This window comes from Megascapheus bottae, chromosome 21 (assembly GCF_031878675.1).
Source record: "Megascapheus bottae isolate mThoBot1 chromosome 21, mThoBot2.hap1, whole genome shotgun sequence".
Lineage (NCBI taxonomy): Eukaryota > Metazoa > Chordata > Mammalia > Rodentia > Geomyidae > Megascapheus > Megascapheus bottae.
The window spans coordinates 30958351-30976624 of record NC_143529.1 but is presented as its reverse complement, the minus strand read 5'-3'; the positions used below and the strand labels follow the sequence as shown (position 1 = coordinate 30976624).

Sequence of the window (18274 nt, the reverse complement as noted above, 5' to 3'; positions counted from 1 at the left end):
TCATTCCGTATCCTTACAGGTCATAGGCAATACTCAAACTGACTCAAAGAACATCTGATATTAGTTAGTAGATGAGAAAACTTGAAAAGGTCTGAGAATTAATAGCTCGTATATGGAGACCTCTTGATAGAAAGGTTTGTCACGTTGGATGATAATTCTAAAATTCTAAACATTTACATGGTGAGTTATGAACTCTTTTTTAATCTCTCAATAATAAAAAATAAAGTTTGAGTTGTAATAATATTCTCTCCATAGAAATGTTATTTCAAATTATTTTCAAATGAGGACATTAAAGAGCTTGTATCAAAAAAAAAAAAAAAAACCTGCCAGGCACGGTGGCTCACTCCTGTAATCCTAGCTACTCAGGAGGCTGAGATCTGAGGATCAGGGTTCAAAGCCAGCCTGGGCATAAAAGAACCTGAGACGATTATTTCCAATTAACCTCTAGAAAACAGGAAGTGGGGCTTGGCTCAAGGGAAGGGTGGTAGCCTTGAGCTGAAGAGCTCAGGGACAACGCCAAGGTCCAGGCCAAGTTCAAGCCCCACGACCAACAACAACAACAAAAAAAAATACAGAAGAGTGCCTGGGATTATTATTCACATGTATTTCCTATAACATCCATCAGCACCTGAAAGTTTGTAAATTTAATTATTTTTCAATTTCATATTTTTCCTTTTGTGTCTGCTTTTGTGTTTTTCTTAAAGAGGGTCCAAAGAATAAAATAAGCTTGAAACTCAAAACTTGAGATCTGTCCTTGATAATTCACTGTCCTCAATTCCTTGCCTTTGGGCCATAGCCCCTCAACTCTATACTAACCATATCTAATAAACATGTAAATAAAAGTGGTGATATAGCTCACTAGGTTGTTCAAAGGCCCAAGTTTAATCTTCTGAATTAGAAAAAAATATAAAAACAAAAGAAAAAAAACAAACAAAACATGTAGTAATGTAATAATGAATCAGAAAGTCATATTTTGCTTATTGTTTCCTCTTGTGTTTTATATTTGTTTTTCATTTTTAACCTAGAAATTTTTAGTAGTAGCCAAAATAACTTTGCCAAGAATTTGCAATAAAGGGGCTGGGAGTTTGGCCTAATGCTTACCAAGAGCGCTTGCCTAACATGCATGAAGATCTGGGTTTGATTCCTCGGTACCACTTACATAGAAAAAGCCAAAAGTGGTGCTATGGCTTTCAGTGGTCGAACACTAGGCCTTGAGAAACTCCCAGGACAGTGCTCAGGCCTTGAGTTCAAGCCTCAGGACTGAGGGGAAAAAAAATTTGCAATAAAGCAGAAACCAATGCCAAGGGGTTAATGTTTTCAGAACAATCACATTATTCCCTAGAACTCTCAGGGTACAAATGCAGTCATGGCCTGCCCAATTACTGTTGTGAGTAGCTTAGGGGCATTTGTATACTGTTGTTATTCAGACAGAAAAATCACAAAAGGGAGTGAGAAACAGAATTTAAACAAAATTAAGCGGCAGATAACTTATTTTTATTAATTTTAGAAAGAAAAAGTACTTAAGTAGGAGTCTTTTAGGGATATTGTATATTTTCTGTGATTTATTTCAAATTATGGGGACTGAATACATTTTCTTTTCATTTATAAAGTACATTGATGTAAGTTACCTCTGACTCCTTAAAACACAAAAGGAAAGTGACATTCCCATTTTCCAGAAGAAAATGAGGCTGAAAGAGGCTGTGTGATTTGTCTCTTGCCCATTGACAGTATGTGTGTCTTGCTCCTTACAATTGACCTTTTCCTTGTAGATGGCCACAGAGCAGCTTTCTCTGAAGAGCCTTTCTAAGATTCTGTTTTCTGTCATTCTAAGGTTCATATGAAAAATTCTAAAGGTTCCTAATTTGGATTGGACAACCAAACACTTGACATCCAATTCCCCCTTCCGTCAACAGTATGGTGGAGGGGTGAGAGGTGGAGGAAAGGAACAGTCCCTGAAGAGAAAGAAAATGAAGACCCCCAAAAAGACACAGACATCTCCCTTCTAGACTGCCTCAGGAACTGGCAGCTCTTCCAACACATTCACCTATCGGCGCCTGGGTCACAGAAGAAGGTAAGAAAATGAAGCTGACTGATGACTAAATAAGGACACACAAGAGCGGTGAAAAGGAAAATCACCATGCAAATGAATTTTTACCTTGGTGGTCAGCACTGCCTGCCTGTTTAGAGTGGCTGTTCTTCATAACACTACCTCACTGGGGAAAGTTTCCAATTCCATGGCTTTTCATGGAGCCCACAGGTCACTAAATGCTTGCTTTAGCAGATTATTATTTTTTCCTTGCAGAAGAAGAGCCCATATACAACAAAAGGAGGCTTTGTTCTAAAGATTTACAGTGTGTCTACAATGTAAATTCTAACCAACAACCACTAAGAAAATAAGAATACAAAGCAATGAGAGCTCTAGTTTCTCCTTCTCTTCTAAGATCCATCACCATCTTGAAGTAGTCCAGACCATTGTTTAGCGCAGTCCGTTTGGACACATACATAATTAGATGCTTAAATACAGAAGGTTATCATAGAAAGCTGTCATTTTTAAACAACTAATAGATTTATGCTTTCAAACTTTAAAGACAGGGAATTTCACTTAATTCGAAGGCTCAGAATCAGAACCAGCCACACAAGAGTAAGCATATTATAGAAACCTGCAATTGTCCCTTTTCCATATACAGACAGGATCAGAAAAAATGTATTATGAACACCTCAGAAATAGTTGTATGGGAATATTAGAGGTCCTGTTATTTGGAGGACTCATTATAGGATGAGAGTTCAAGTTCCAGAGGGAGTGATTTTCATATGAATGTTGGTTATTGCCAGTCACATGTAAGAGGCAATCATCTACATAGAAAATCTGGTAATATCAGGCAAGTCAGGGAGCTGTGACTGACAAATTATAAAGAAGGCTGTTCTTATAAGAGGCAGACATTACTGGCCCCCTTTTCAAAGAAAACTTTGAAGATTTTGTTAGGCTTTCTTCATTGAACTGTCACATGTAACAATACAATTGTAAATGAATGGTGTTCTGTGCCACATCACTGCCACTTAGAGACCAGCTGCCAATGGTTGCCCAAGATGGGAAATTAGCATTAAAGAAAGACTTGAAGTTATTGATTTGACACTGAGCTCAACAAGAATATTCTAATGAGATACAGCATCCAACACAACCACAACCACACACACACACACACACACAAGCACGTACATACACACACAGATATTACCTTACATTTAAACATTCACTAAAAACAGGAGGAATAAAATTCCTTCTTGCTTCTTGCTAAGCCTTCCTGAAATCTTGAAATTTTCCTTCTCCAAATAGTGCCCAGTTTGCCACAGTAAAAAGATGCAAACAAACCAGTTTGCACTTGTGCAGTACAGATTAAGTGAAACAGATGGAAGATACAATACAGATTTACCCTCTTTATTCTAAATAAAACTCGGAGTAAGGAACACAATAGGGCTAGTGCCACGGGAACAGGAATCCCAGAGCAGGATTTGAGAGCTCGGAATCTATTCTAATGTCTGCAAGCAGCAGTGACTCTCTTAATCAGAAAGACTCCACATCCTCACCTGCACAGAACAGAATTTATCTGGATTAGGATGTATGAACTACACTCTTCGAAACTCAGGACTTTCCCTAGATGAGTCTTTGGCCCAACCACAGCAACAAAGGAATAAAGGCAAGAGGATTAGGCGCTAATGCTTCCTCAAGCCTACAAAAATCCAGAATTGATCTATATTCTGTTCTGGGCTCTTTAGTGTTTTGAGTTCTATTAGCAAGATAATTCATAACTGAAAATTCATAGCTGAAATGACTTAAAAGCATTAGAGCAATGCAGCATTCTTTTTTCCTAATCTTTGTAGTTATATTGTTTCTTTATGCCTTTATGGAAATTGATTAGAATTACTGATTGTTGCTTAGTATTAATATGTAACTCTTATCTAAGAAGAGGACAATCATAATATGAATTCCAAAACTACACAGCTCAGTAGTTGACATTTCAAACCCAGAAATGCCTGCTAGTAAAATTAGGAAACTCAATTCTGTCTTTGTAGTTAAAAAATTACACTTCATTATAATAAAAACCATACCTAATTACTATTAGAATTCTTCTCCATGGAACATTAATTAAGCTCTTTGTTTTAATTCCCTAAGAGTAAACACTTACCCTGGTGTGAAGAAATGAATAGCTACAAGTTCTGCCCAACAAGCAAATCTATTGGGTACAGGAAAGCCCAAAACGTTGACATAGCCTCCGGGACAATAATGGTTGTTAAGAACTTTCAAGGCAAACAAAACTCCTAAAAGAGAATAAAGAACATATAAATATCAATAATCCAAATGTGGAGAGAAACAACATTTACAGAGAAAACTAATTAAATATGACGATTATTCAACTATACCCAACTTTTTTATTTTACTTTGAAACATTATTCCTTACAACCCAGCATTTGTTAAAAAGACAATGTTTAAGGCTATCATCTCTTTGATGTTTATTAATGTGAAGTTCATTTTGATTTTGTTACTAAATACATTAACAGAAAAATGAAAATGACACACAAGCAATAGTATTAAATATCCCTGAATTGGACACCTTAAAACAACTGCCTTTCGCATGGTATCCTTAATATGTGGCTATTAGATCCAAACAGTACAAGAGCGAGGACTCAATATTTGCATACCCAATGCTATGGACATGGTAATGGAAATATAAATATAACTACATAGACATAAAAACCTATGACTCTATAGACAATGTTTTATTTCATAAATTAATATGTATCTATGATATACAAACCCTTAGCCTAACTTTGATTATGTTCTAAAAACTAAGTGCCAGTGATTATATATAGATTCCCTTCTTGAACACTCCTTTGTTAAACATGTCATTTGAAATATGATGTAAAAATCAATGTTAATAAATTCTTTAATAAAAAATAATAAAAAACAACTGCCTTTATGCTACATGGATTACGACTCCATCAAAAAAATTACCATTGATATGCATTTTTCTGATATCTATGGAAAGACGTTGAAGGCAAGGCATATTTCCTCGCTTCCATAACTGGATATCTAGGAATATATGTTTGTAGGAAAACAGGAACCTCGTAGAAAAGAGACACATTCCATTTCCTTGTTTCAGGAATGTGTTTCCTTTATCTTCTTTACATTTGATTATTTAGAATATCTAATTTGTGATTCTACAATTTCAGCTCCATGTAATATTGGTAAAAACAAGAATAATTACATAGGAAAAGTGAGAGGCAATGCATAGCATAGTTCAAGCAAACAGACTGGGCTCTAGTCCCAGCTTGACTATGTACTAGCAGCATAATCTTGAGCAAGGCCCCTCAACACACTAGATCTTACTTTCTCATCTATAATATCAAGACTGTGCATCTGTTTTATGAATTAAATTTGATGAGCTATGCAGAGTGACTACAATGGTACCTACCATTGGTACGCATGCCACTGCACGGTGTGAAAAATTCACTTAAATGAGATTGTCAAGAGACAGGCAGGATGGTTTTACAGGTAGCTTACTTCCCATCAGTTCTGTCCTCCATCTTACTCGCTTGTAGTTGAAGTTCTCACATGCTAACTGTGACATCCAGAGATGCAGGGCAAGCTGACCAGATCAGCCAAGATTCTGTTTTAGTTCCCTCCTTCAAAGATTTGCTCACTAATTCTTATGACTCTTTGGTGCACAGCATCCATAGAGTTTTCTTTTGCTTGCTTTTCATCTTGTGCTGGGACTTCTCATCAAGTCGGGCACATGTAGCTGAAACTAACTTGCCTGGAGAAGTTTTTTGAGTTATGAGGAATAAGCTTCTGTTGTCACTTGGTACCTATCTAGAAGTAATAAATTTGCATCATGTAATGCATTGCATATGAGTATGTTCTGTACCTCACGTGTCTTAGACAAATTGGTAGCCAGTGTACAGTGACATGCTTCACGTGCATATTCACCTTTTTTTAGAGCACCCTATGACCTTCTGGGTCACCTCTGAAGCTACCATGATAGGATTAGTGCATGCGTCTATAAAACTGCCTTCTGGTGTGTTCTGGTCCAGAATGTCCAAAAGTGAACAATACAGCATAATGTGCAACAGCAGAAGTGATGGCTGCCTTTTGCTCCAGACACTATGTTATTCAAGATGCAAGCCCAACAGCCCTCAGCCCTCAAGAGTTTGGTCCTCATACCAACTGTGGAATCACAGAGCCACACCCTCAACTCATACATAGTAGTTCGGATATTTGTTTGTCTTACCTGAAAAACCTACAGCACAGGTCCTCCTGAAGTCAGGCTCATTCATAAATTCCGCACAAGCAAATTGCAAGAGCAGATACACCATTCCAGTGAGTAGAGAGAATGTGATGATAATGTAGCCAAACCATTTACTTCCCAGTCTTCTTTCCAGATTTATTCCTTTCCAGAGCATGGATGCCATATTAAAATATAAATGCCAGTCATCAGCATGGTGAAGAGGAGAAAGTAACAGACGATGCCAGTCTTTCTGGTAGTAACATTTTTCTACACTAAGGCAGGAGTTAAGCAATGGCTTCAGAGGATTCAAGAACAACCAGACATTGAGAGCCAAGATTGCTAGCGTAACTGGTGGAATGTTGTTAATGCCAACATGGAAGATTTGAGAAAGGAGCAGAACTAGTCCCGTGTTAATGCCTCTTGATCGCCGCTGCATAGTTAGATATCAGAAATCCCAAAAGATCCACCAACAGCCGAACCTAAAACATAACACATGAGAATTTTTGCTAATAATTAGCACATTTAACAAAACATTCAATTTAACAGGAGCACACATTAGATATATCTTAATTCCTATTCTAACAGAACCAGTGTTTTACAGAGTAACAATCAGACTGCTGGCTGACATTTTTTAAATCATTGTATATTCTAAAACAAATTTTATTCCAAGTCCCACTGGACTAGCTGGTGGACAGCTTGCTTTCTCGGACAAATATGTCATGTACTTATAACTTGTCTTCCTTATTAAAAAAAAAGTGTAACCTCATGTAAAAGCTACAGAAACTATATGCAAGCACCTGGTAATTTTCACAAAAATCCTGGCTAGGATTCTTTACTTCTTCCACTCAAAATACTGACAATCAAGTTTTAAGATGCTACTAACTTCTACTCCCATTTTTATACTGTCTGGTATCAACATCCTAAATGCTTCATGTTCGTGAAAATACCACCTTTTAAAAAGTAGCTACTGGGGCTGGGAGTTTGACCTAGTGGTACAGTGCTTGTCTAGCATGCTCCAAGACCCAGGTTCAATTCCTTGGTATCACATATGTAGAAAATACCGGAAATGGTGCCATGGCTCAAGTGATAGAGCTCTTATCTTGAGAAAGCCCAATGACAGTGCTCATGCCCTGAGCTTAAGCCCCAGGACTGGCAAAAAAAAAAAACAAAAAAAAAAAACCAGTAGTTATTGCGTGCCAAATCCTAGGTGGAAATAAAGTCCTGGTTTTAAGGAGCTAACTTCCTACCAGGAAATACACTAGCAACTTCCACAAAGTGGTCTAAACACAGTAAGAGAAAGAACCCGGAGCATAGGCACACAATTTTGCCCACAGTGGTGGCAGGACTACAGTATTAGATCATAAACTTCAGTTACAGATAATAAATAGTGCCTGTAATCCTAGCTACTCAGAGGGGCTGAGATCTGAGGATCGCAGGTCAAACCAGCCTGGGCACTAAAGAGTGTGAGAACATTATCTCCAATTAACCACTAGAAAGCCAAAAGTGGTGCTGTGGCTCAAGGGGTAGGGCGGTAGCCTTGAGTTGAAGCCCTGTGACCAAAAGGAGAGGGGGGGGGAGAGGGAGAGGGATAGAGAGAGATAGAGAGAGACAGAGAGAGAGAGAGAGAGAGAGAGAGAGAGAGAGAGAGAGAGAGAGAGAAAGAGAGAGAGAGACACAGAGACACAGAGACAGAGAGACAGAGAGACAGAGAGAGACAGAGAGACAGAGAGGAAGAAAGAACTACCCATCACAACTCCTATTCCCTAGATAGAAGCTGGCATTGTAACATGCTTCGGATGAGCTCCAGGCCTAGACCTCAAGATGCTTTGCAGTCTTCTTTTTCCTGAAGCAACATCAGGTGACCACTGACAGACTAATGTCCAAAAGCAAAGCTGCATAAACTGACCACAAAGGCAGAGACTGAGTCCTGTTGAATCCAATATTTGTTGACTCACAGAACAGTGAGTGAAAAAAATAATTCCATTTACTTCATCAACTTTTGGAGTCATTTGTTATGCAGAAAGTATTAATATAGAGGGTATTTACTTTGGAGAGGACCTGGTTTATGCCCATAAGCAGTTGTTAGCATGTTAATAAGGGAGACAGAGACACAAGTAAAGATGTAAGAGGTAGGAAAAAAAAGTCAAATGCTTGGTAAGAAGAACCATTTCCTTTTAACAGAAAGAAAAATGATCACAATCAGATGTAGATAATGGAAACAGCACACTAGAGGATAGGAAGTTGAAAAAGTTTTCATTTAGTGGTAAGTTTCCTTATGGAGGTTTCTTAACCTAGCTCCTGATCCAAGATAAGTCACTCTCACACCAAAAGGATTCTCAGCACACTGGATAATGTATGGATCTTAGAGTGAAAACCAACTGGGGTCTCCTACTTCCTAGCTCTGTGGTCAAAGTCATTACTTAAATTTACAGTACTTCAATTTCTTTTTTAAAAATTATCTTTTTGTAATTGTACAAAGGAATTTCAATTCAACATGTCACTTTGTGAGCATAATGAATCATGATCATATCACGCCTTTCTTTATTCTCCTCCATCTCCTCCAAGCCTATCCATCCCCTCAATTTCCTAGTTTCATTTTCATATATTGAGTATTCACATATATTATTCCTTTTAAGTTATGGATAACTTTCATCCAAGGATTACCAAAATGTACTCTGAATATCTAAAGTGTTAAATCATGGTAGCTATATTTGTTCACCTCTATAATATGATTATGTCTTTTGGGAAAATCAGTTCCTTTACAAATAGCAGAGTTTTAATAAGCATCACCTGTACTTTCTCCTCATCCTGATTTTTTTTTTTTTTTTGCCAGTCCTGGGCTTGAGCTCAGGGCTTGAGCACTGTCCTTGGACTTTCTCAAAGCTAGAGCTCTACCACTTGAGCCTCAGCACCACTTCCGGCTTTTTTCTATGTATGTGGTACCGAGGAATCAAACCCGGGTCTTCGTGCATGCTAGGCAAGCACTTTAACCACTAGGCCAAACTCCCGGCTCCCTCATATTGATTCTTATTATCAATATCATACCCAATGCAATGATAAGTAGTTCCTGCATACATGTATGAATGTGTATAGACACATATAACTCACATGTGTGCACTTTAAACTTCAAATGAAGAGCTACAAAGTAATTGGAGAAATGGCTGTATTTTCACATTATAACTCAGGTTGATTTAATTCTCCAGCCCCTATGACTTTTGCTATTTAGGTAAATAACATATATGTGTGGTATACATTTACAATATGTGTGAAGTTATATGCCATCACTACTTGTAGCAGGAGAAATTGAAAAAAAAGGTAACCTGGATCATTTATCATGAAATGATCAGTTTAAAAGACATCACAAAATAAACCCTTCAGTATAAGTGCAAACAGGTTCCTTTGGATGCTGGGCTATTTTTTTTTTAACAAGCACACATCAAAAGGAATCATCTCTTTGTTTACGCAAAGGCTTCCCTGAGTGATAACGAACATAGATGAAGGAGAGAACTTCCAATCTTCTTTCGCATTGGGCACTCAGGGACGTGGACACTTCCATCAGTTCTGGACATACCTCAAGGTGTCTTTACCCTTGTCACTGGCAGCCCTATCCCCAGTCCAACGAACAGCTGCTTCTGCTCCTGGGGCCACCTTGCTTCCCAAGACTTCGTCCTATTTCCAACCCCCTTCCTCCTGCTGGTCACGTTCTTGCTAGCTTTATTCTTTACTCACGGACTTGTACTATCATAGTTTCTAGATTTTTCCACATGATTTCCAAATTTATATTCTTCAGGCTTGATTTCTCAGCAGGTTTCTAGTACATAATCACCTAGAGAGAATATGCCTGCCTGCTGTCTTAATTTCTGAAAGTAAAATTGTCCTTTCATTCAGAATGATGATTCAGCCATTCCTTCATTCACTCATCTATGTATAAATATTTATGAAGGTCAAATGCATGTCAGTCCAAGGATCAGGCACTGGAAGTACAGTAAAGAAAATAAGTTTAATAATCCCATAACCCAAAAGGCCATTTCTATTTACCCAATGACATAAAAAATATTTATTGCAGTAAATAAAAGCATGAATAAAATCATGTGGCTTGAATCATCATACTTAATGCAAAGGCAGAGATGACCATGGCCACAGTGGGAAAAGCATACACTTTGGAATTCACTTTCACAAAGGTACTAACATACGTAGAACATAAGGTTTAAATTGTACAAAGCAATTGCAAATCCATTCTACTTCATAACAAATCTATAAGACAATTCCTTTCTTGACAGGTTACCAAGTTATCCATGCAAGATAAAGGATGCATCATGACACAATATCATTGTCCCACTAGTTAGCTGGAACACCAAATCTGTAGCTTAACCTTGTGGGTCAGGCAGGCCAAGTCCCAGGAAAATGGAGCATAAAAAGGGAGCACTTGTGGCCTAATGATAGAGTGCTTGCCTAGCATGCACAAAGCCCTAAGTTCAATTCCTCAGTACCACATACACAGAAAAAGCCAGAAGTGGTGCTGTGGCTCAAGTGGGAGAGCGCTAGCCTTGAGCAAAAAGTTCCAAGGACAGTGCCCAGGCCCTAAGTTCAAGGCCCAGGACTGGCAAAAAAAAAAAAAAAAAGAGAGAGAGATAGAGAAAGAAAGAGAGCAAGAGCAAGAGAGTGAGACAGAGACAGAGATAGAGAAAGGGAAAGAAAGAAAAAGTGAGCATTGGCTGAGTGACAGTGGCTCACACCTGTAATCGAAACTCAGGAGGCTGAGATCTGAAGATCTCAGTTCAAAGCCAGCCTAAGCACTACAGTCTGTGAGACTCTTATCGACAATTAACCACCAGAAAACTGGAAGTGATGCTGAGGCTCAAGTGGTAGAGCACTAGCCTTGAGCTGAAGAATTCAAGGACAGCACCCAGCCCCATGACCAACAAAAACAAAAACAAAAAAGAATATTGTTCAAGACCTATCCATCAATGTTTAGAGTGCTGTGATGTGTGAGACATCACAGAGGTACGATTATAATTATTATAATGATTAATTATGCCAGCTTATCTAATAGGTGAAATCCTGCCCAACTGGTTTTGGAAGTAGTTTACCCATTCTAGCTTGAACCCAGAGGGCAACTCCATAAACAAGTTACTAGAAGCTAAGGAAGAGCAGGCTCAGTCCTACCACTCGCTCACTTCCTAAAGACACCTCCCTCCCCCAACCCTCCATTTCCCAAACTCAATGTGCCTCAAACTGCACACTGGGATACCAAGTTCACTCTAAGTCCACTCCTCCCCTCTCATTTTCCCCATGTCTAGATTTGAAACCTCTATCCAGTTCTTTACTTCAATGATGAAGAAATCATCCTTGCATGTCATTTGCCCCCATTTCCCTACTACCATAAATGCTGTCAAGTTTTGCTCATTCTCTGGACCAATTCAAGATTTTGACAGTAAGTCCTCTTATAGCCACAGAATCATGGAACATTCCAGCCATGCTCTCGAGAGGAATTCTAGAATCATATTTATTAACCTATGGACAGTTATTATCTAACATCTGGTGACCGATCTGCCAAACTCTGAAGTCTACTTTTGGACGTGTAGTTCAGACTGGTTCCACCATTTACTCTAACTCATGGGCTACATGTAACATTCATATCTAAAACATCAAGTTTTATTGGAATAAACACATCAAAAGGCCATGAGAGCTCATCACAAGAAGTTGGACTCAGTCTATTCATATAGCACAATCTGTTTGGAAAAAGTGATTCTAATTCCCTTTTACTGCATATACCAAAACAATTTCCTGTTAACGAACATAATGTGTTCTTTTATTGTTTGTATCATTATCGTTTCCTTTTCACTGATGTGATGTTTGACTTTTGGTTTTAGTATATGTTAGCACTAATATCAAGGGACATGTTCTTCAAAAGAATACATCCAGGAGACAAATTGTTCAAAGGCTCCATTCCTTTTAATTTTTAATCATTCTACTTCTTTTTAGCCCCATAATTGGCATGCTATTCTAAGCCACCAGCATAACTTACGTGATTATAAAATGCAGTCTCTTAACTGGATTCTCTGACTCCCTTATGCTCATTTTCCACCAATGGTCAGAGTACTCATGAATAAAACTGAGCTGAATTCTTCATAAGCCTCAAGTTGCTTATCATTCCTGACCGCAGACAACAGTTTCTTGCATGCCCTTCTGATCTCATGTCACCAGTCACTAAGCTCCAGCCATATTGATGCTAGGAGGTGACAGTTACCCAGAGCCACCATGCCATCACCATAAGTATGTTGTAACTGGCATAGAGTCTGGGCTTAAAGCATTTCCAAAATGACACAAGATTAGTATTTCTTAGTGTGTTTACAATAAACAAATCAGACTCTCATTAATTACAGACCTTTATGTTAAAAAAATCTTATATGTTTCAGTATTTTTTTCCTGCAACTGTTAACAACCTTTTGCCTGGCACTACACATTTTATTCTACTTAAGAGTGTTTTGGATTCCAGCATAGTTTTGTAATACTTATTTCAACTTCATAGAAATAAACCTCTGATTCATTTTAAATGTATTGATAAGTTGCTTTGTGAAAACTATTTGACAAACAAAATAGCATTTTAATTATGTAGTAATACACAGCAGACAGCACTACATCAAGGTTGTGGCAGAGAGAAATGGAAAATTTCTTGAAATATTGATAGGAAAATTAGCCATATTTACTTTTAATGAGAAATTAAAATTTAAACAGGTATATAATAAGAAAAAATAAGCATCTAGAGCAAACAAAGAAACTGAATTCATAACTTGGGAAAACAATGGGTCTCAAGGGGAAAAGAAAGGAGTAAAAAGGGAAAAGAAACTAATTACAGTGATTTTCAATTCTACTTACGAAGCAGAAAATATTTCATCATTACCATTTACCAGGGCAGTATATATCTCAATTTTCAGATTTAATGTTCAATAAGAACTGAGACCATTAAACTGCAAGAACACATACTAGCTATAAATCCTATTACCAATTTGGTGTCTCACACTAACCAAATTAATTTCACAAGAAAGAACCACAAAATCTTAGTGAGAGTAATCAAATACTGCTCTGAAAACAGAAACTTCTAAATGATTCTAAATGCAAGAAATCCTAAAATTATTCACTGAACTCATCTAAAGCTGTGTAGGATTCTCTTTAAAACTCAATAAAAATTTATCTTTATATACTTCAGGAAGACTACCACTGTCACTATTACTTTATAATTTGGCTAAATGTAATAATTTAATATAATTCAAGTATTTTTTATAAAATCAAAGTGGAGGACTTTTGGCAAGACTGTATAGGCTATCCTCTATCAACAATACTTTGCTAATAATGCTTAAACTTAGTTTATTATCTACCCTACCTACCTACCTACTTATATCTTTTTGTTGGCAATGGGGTTTGCTTTAGGAGGAGGTGCCCTACTACTTAAGGGAGACAAGCTCTCATTTCTTTTTGCTTGAGTTAGTTTTGATAGGATCCCTCCCTTCTCTCTCTCCCTCTCTCTTCCTCTCTCTCCCTCCCTTCCTTCCTCCCTCCCTCCCTCCTCTCTTCCCCAGATTAGCCTGATAGCAATCCTCCAATCTTAGCCTCCTATGTGCCTGGGTTAATAGTCATACACCACCATGCTTGACGTTTTATTGAGAAATAAACAACTCTGTTACTAGATCATAATCTCCTGTCACTGTCTCTTGAGTAAATGGCTTTAAAGCTTTGACATTTTTTATGTTAGTGACTTTTCAGTATAACTACAGGGTTGTACAGACATCACCAATATTAATTCCAGCAATTCTCATGACCTCAAAGGGAGACACTACATGCATTCACAGTCATTTACCCAAACCCTGGCTATTACTCATCTAATTTCTATCTCTATAATTTCTTTATTTTGAACATCTCATATAAATGAATTACATATAACCTTTTGTCTCGGGTTTTTTCCTAGCAACAGGTTTTCAAAGTTCATCTATACTGTAGCAAGTACTACATTCTTAGTATGATCATTCTTTTTGTGGTCAAGCAGTACTTTACTGTACAGGTACACAACATTGGGTTCCACTATCCTTTCAGCTGATGGGCTGTTTAGTTGTTTAAGCATTTGAGGTATATGAACTAATGCTCCTGCAATTGGGAATATGATTTATAGCTAGTATATGTAGTTATATATATAGTTTATATATACATGTATATATAGTGTAATGGTCTCGGTTCTTATTGAACATTAAATCTGAAAATGTATTTTCACCTCCATATACCTAGGAGCAGAGCTACTAGTTTATAGTGGAACTTTATGTTCAATTTTTTTCTGATGAACCAGTTATTTTCCAAATTTTTGCATCAAACTACATGTCCTCTAGAAGAATCTGATGGTTCCAATTTCACCAAATTCTCAACAACACTTGCTTCTTACACATCTTTTTTAAACTCATAGCCATGCTAGTAAATGTGAAATAGTATTGAAGTGCTTTCCTCTAATACCTGTAGATACAGAAAAAAATTCTTGTATTTCCATTACTTGAAAGGCAATATAAATTCCCACATCACATTCACAGGCAGGTATACATGTATCCATGTCCTATCCTCACTCTCAAGTAATCATTTAACAAGCTCAATTCAAGAGCAAGTCTCAGAAAGAAAGTGAAACTACCAAGAAACAACACAGCAAACACTGCAAATACTGCAGTGCTGCAAATCCTACATCCTGGGGAGTGGGTTGAGAGGAAATGTGAGTGGATTTCACTAGCATGACGTACAGTAGGTCAGCACATTTGACCAAAAAGCATTTTTGAAAGAAATGCATAGAGATGCTTTATCTGTGCAGAAATAGTAAATGTTTATACTCAATATCAAAACTTCCCATTTTATAAATTAAAATAACAAATCATGTCTAAAGAACACACACATGTCTACCAAAACACACACTAAAGACAAATACTGTGTACAACTACCGCAAGATAATTTTTACAAGAAAACAGTGCAAATATTGGATGCATTTTTTTCTTATTCTTTTAGTATGGTTTGTGAATTGGAGGCATTTCTTGTCACTCCAACAAGTCAAAAAACTTATTATTCATGAGTTTTTTCTATTTTTTTTTTGTGGGTCCTGAGACTTGAACTCGGCCTGGTCACTGTCCCTGAGCTCTTCACTTCAAGGCTACCACCCTATCCTTGAGCCAAGCCCCACTTCCCATTTTCTAGAGGTTAATTGGAGATAAGAGTCTCCTTTTGTGCCAGGTATGGCTTTGAACCTCAGATCCCGAGATCCTCAGATCTCAGCCTCCTGAGTAGCTAAGATTACAGGCCACCACACCTGGCTTATTCATGGGTTTTCAAGTCCACACTTCAGTAATAATTTTCCATACTTGTTATCCCAGCACTTCTTAGTCCAGCACAATAATAAAGTTTCTCTGCCAGTAATAAAGTTAGTATGCTCATTTTTCTGAAGAGGTATTAACTTCTTTAGGTCCCAGAAGAACTCAAATAAAATGGAGATATCCGGGCCAGGAGTTTGGCCTAATGGCAGAGTGCTTGCCTAGCATGCACGAAGACTCAGGTTCGATTCATCAGTACCACGTACATAGAAAAAAGCTGTAGGTGGTGCTGTGGCTCAAGCCTTGAGAAAGCCCAAGGATATGGTCAGGCCCTGAGTTCAAGCCCCAGGACTGGCCAAAAAAAATGGAAATATCCATGATATTTTTAATACTAGGTAAGAATGTGGCCTAGCAATAGAGTGCCTGCCTAGCAGGCACGAAGACCTGGGCTCAATTCCTTAGTACCACAGACACAGAAAAATCTGGAATCTGGTAGCTCAAGTGGTGCAGTGCTAGCCTTGAAAAAGCTCAAAGACAGGACCTAGGCTCTGAGTTCAAGGCCCAGGACTAACAACAACAACAACAAAAGCAGTACAAAATACATTTTCACTTAGTGAAAAATAAAAAAATAATTAACTGCATACTTGAAAAGAAATATTTCTTTTTCAAATACATAAATGCATTTCAAAAAGAATGGCTATGTGTAAAGCATAGCTTAAAAACTAACAAGCAAATAATTCTTTTCAAACAGTATCTAAGCCAGGCACAGGTGGCTCACACCCTATAATCCTAGCTACTCAGGTGACTGAGATCTGAGGATCACAGTTCAAAGCCAGCCTGGGTACAAAAATCTGTGAGACTCATCTCTAAGTAACCAGTAGAAAACCAGAGGTGCTGCTGTGGCTCCAGGAGTAGATTGCTAGCCTTGAGCTGAAGAGCTCAGGGACAATGTCCCAGGCCCAGAGTTCAAGTCCCACAACCGACTAAAAAAAATTTAAGTATTAAATATGACCACAGATGGCTTAGCTTCACATCATTACTCATGTTATATTTACCAGAATACATCATCTCCACAAGTTGATTAGCAATGGGGAGTCCTGGGGTATAGAAGGAATCTTCCTCTGTAGCACAATCACTAGATGACAAGTTGTACATGAGTGACAATTATTTCTGGTCATCCAAATACTTTAAATGGCCTTGTGAGTTACATTACAATAAAACCAAAGGGAATTAGAATAGGATTTCTATTTTCTTACTTCACATTGAAGGCAGAACCACAAAGAAATGAAGACAATTGAATGAATTGAAACTGACTTCATGAATAAATAATGAAAATTGGAATCAAATGGTATTAAAAAGGTAATAGGAATCTAATCTTTATGAGCACTGTGACACTCTTAATAATTACATTGTAGTATATATTCATAGGAGGATCTACCACTTGGACTGTGCTCCAGAAAACAACTGGGAATTAAGACAATTTCTTCTTTGGAAGACTGCTAAGACCTTGAACATAACAGTTCACTAAACTTGTCAGTACAACTATAGTAGAAGTTATCACATTCAGCATGAATGACAGACATATTATGCTACCTAGCTAGTGCCAACTGGCTAAATCATTCTGATTTTAAGGGAGCAGACAGACCTTGTTACACAAGAAATCTCCACAAATGAGTTCAAATTCAAAATTCTCATCCCTTAAAAGGGATTAGCTTTTGCAATATCCTGCCTTAAATAACACTCTTGGTGAAAGGAGCAGATAGGCAAAATATATTAACCCCAGGAAGTTAGGGTTTAAGACCACTAAAAAACCAAAAGAATGTTCTAGCCACGTAAGCAACCATTAATAGCCATAAGTGTTCTGTGGAAACAGAATCCACCAAAGACCATGTCTTTAGCACTTTATAGTCTCCCCAATCTACTTATACAATGCCTGACTTGATTTCCTTAAAATCTAGTTTCATTATGGTTCATTTTATCCATAATACATCAAATAGCTTTCTGCGCTTCATAGACAAAAGCCTAAATAATGTCATGGTGAACAGAATGGACAGGCATTGCAAAACAACCTGGGTCCAAATCCTTGCCTAAATGCTTAGAAGCTGTACGATCTTCAATAAGGTCTTAAATCAATGTAGATGATTTCCTCGTCTGTAAAGAATGGAGGTGTGAGCAAGTAAAAGACCCCGAATTCAAACCCTGGCCCTACCAAAAAACAAAACAGAACAGATATTAAATAATAATAAAACTTGCTCCTAGAGTTGGGATCTTAATATATGTAAAAATATCTAGAATTAGCCTAAAACATAAAAGTGTGTAAATATCAGGTGACATTACATCTTCTTCATCATCATCATTATCATCATCACCTTATCCACTTAACTCTTCAGTCTAGGAATCAAGATCTTATAAATCTCAACCCATTCCAGTAACAACTAATATTCATGGCTTCTATCTGAAAAGTAGTAGTATATAATTTGCTTCATTTCACTTTATTCTCACAATTCCATTAAGATGTCAGTTCCACTTTGTTGCCAGCTGCTCTGCACTTGCTACCCACCCCTAAGTATGCTCTACAGAGCTGCCCATATGGGAAATAACTCTGTAGCTTCTGCCATTGAGAATTAGTGGAGCTGCTGAAATGTCAAGCTTCAGCTT

The 18274-nt window shown here is 37.6% G+C and overlaps 1 protein-coding gene across 4 annotated transcripts in view; it reads right to left on the bottom strand.

The window, feature by feature from the left end:
* Rhbdd1 (rhomboid domain containing 1) overlaps positions 1 to 18274 on the bottom strand; it is a 102538-nt gene that overhangs the window by 71944 nt on the left and 12320 nt on the right. For all 4 annotated transcript variants that reach the window (XM_090354924.1, XM_090354922.1, XM_090354925.1 and 1 more), the window contains 2 exons: positions 6288 to 6763; positions 4185 to 4317 (listed from right to left, as the gene is read on the bottom strand). In XM_090354924.1, the coding sequence (XP_090211050.1) occupies positions 4185 to 4317; positions 6288 to 6720 (566 nt within the window). In that variant the 5' untranslated portion in view covers positions 6721 to 6763. The remainder of the gene's footprint in view (positions 1 to 4184; positions 4318 to 6287; positions 6764 to 18274) is intronic.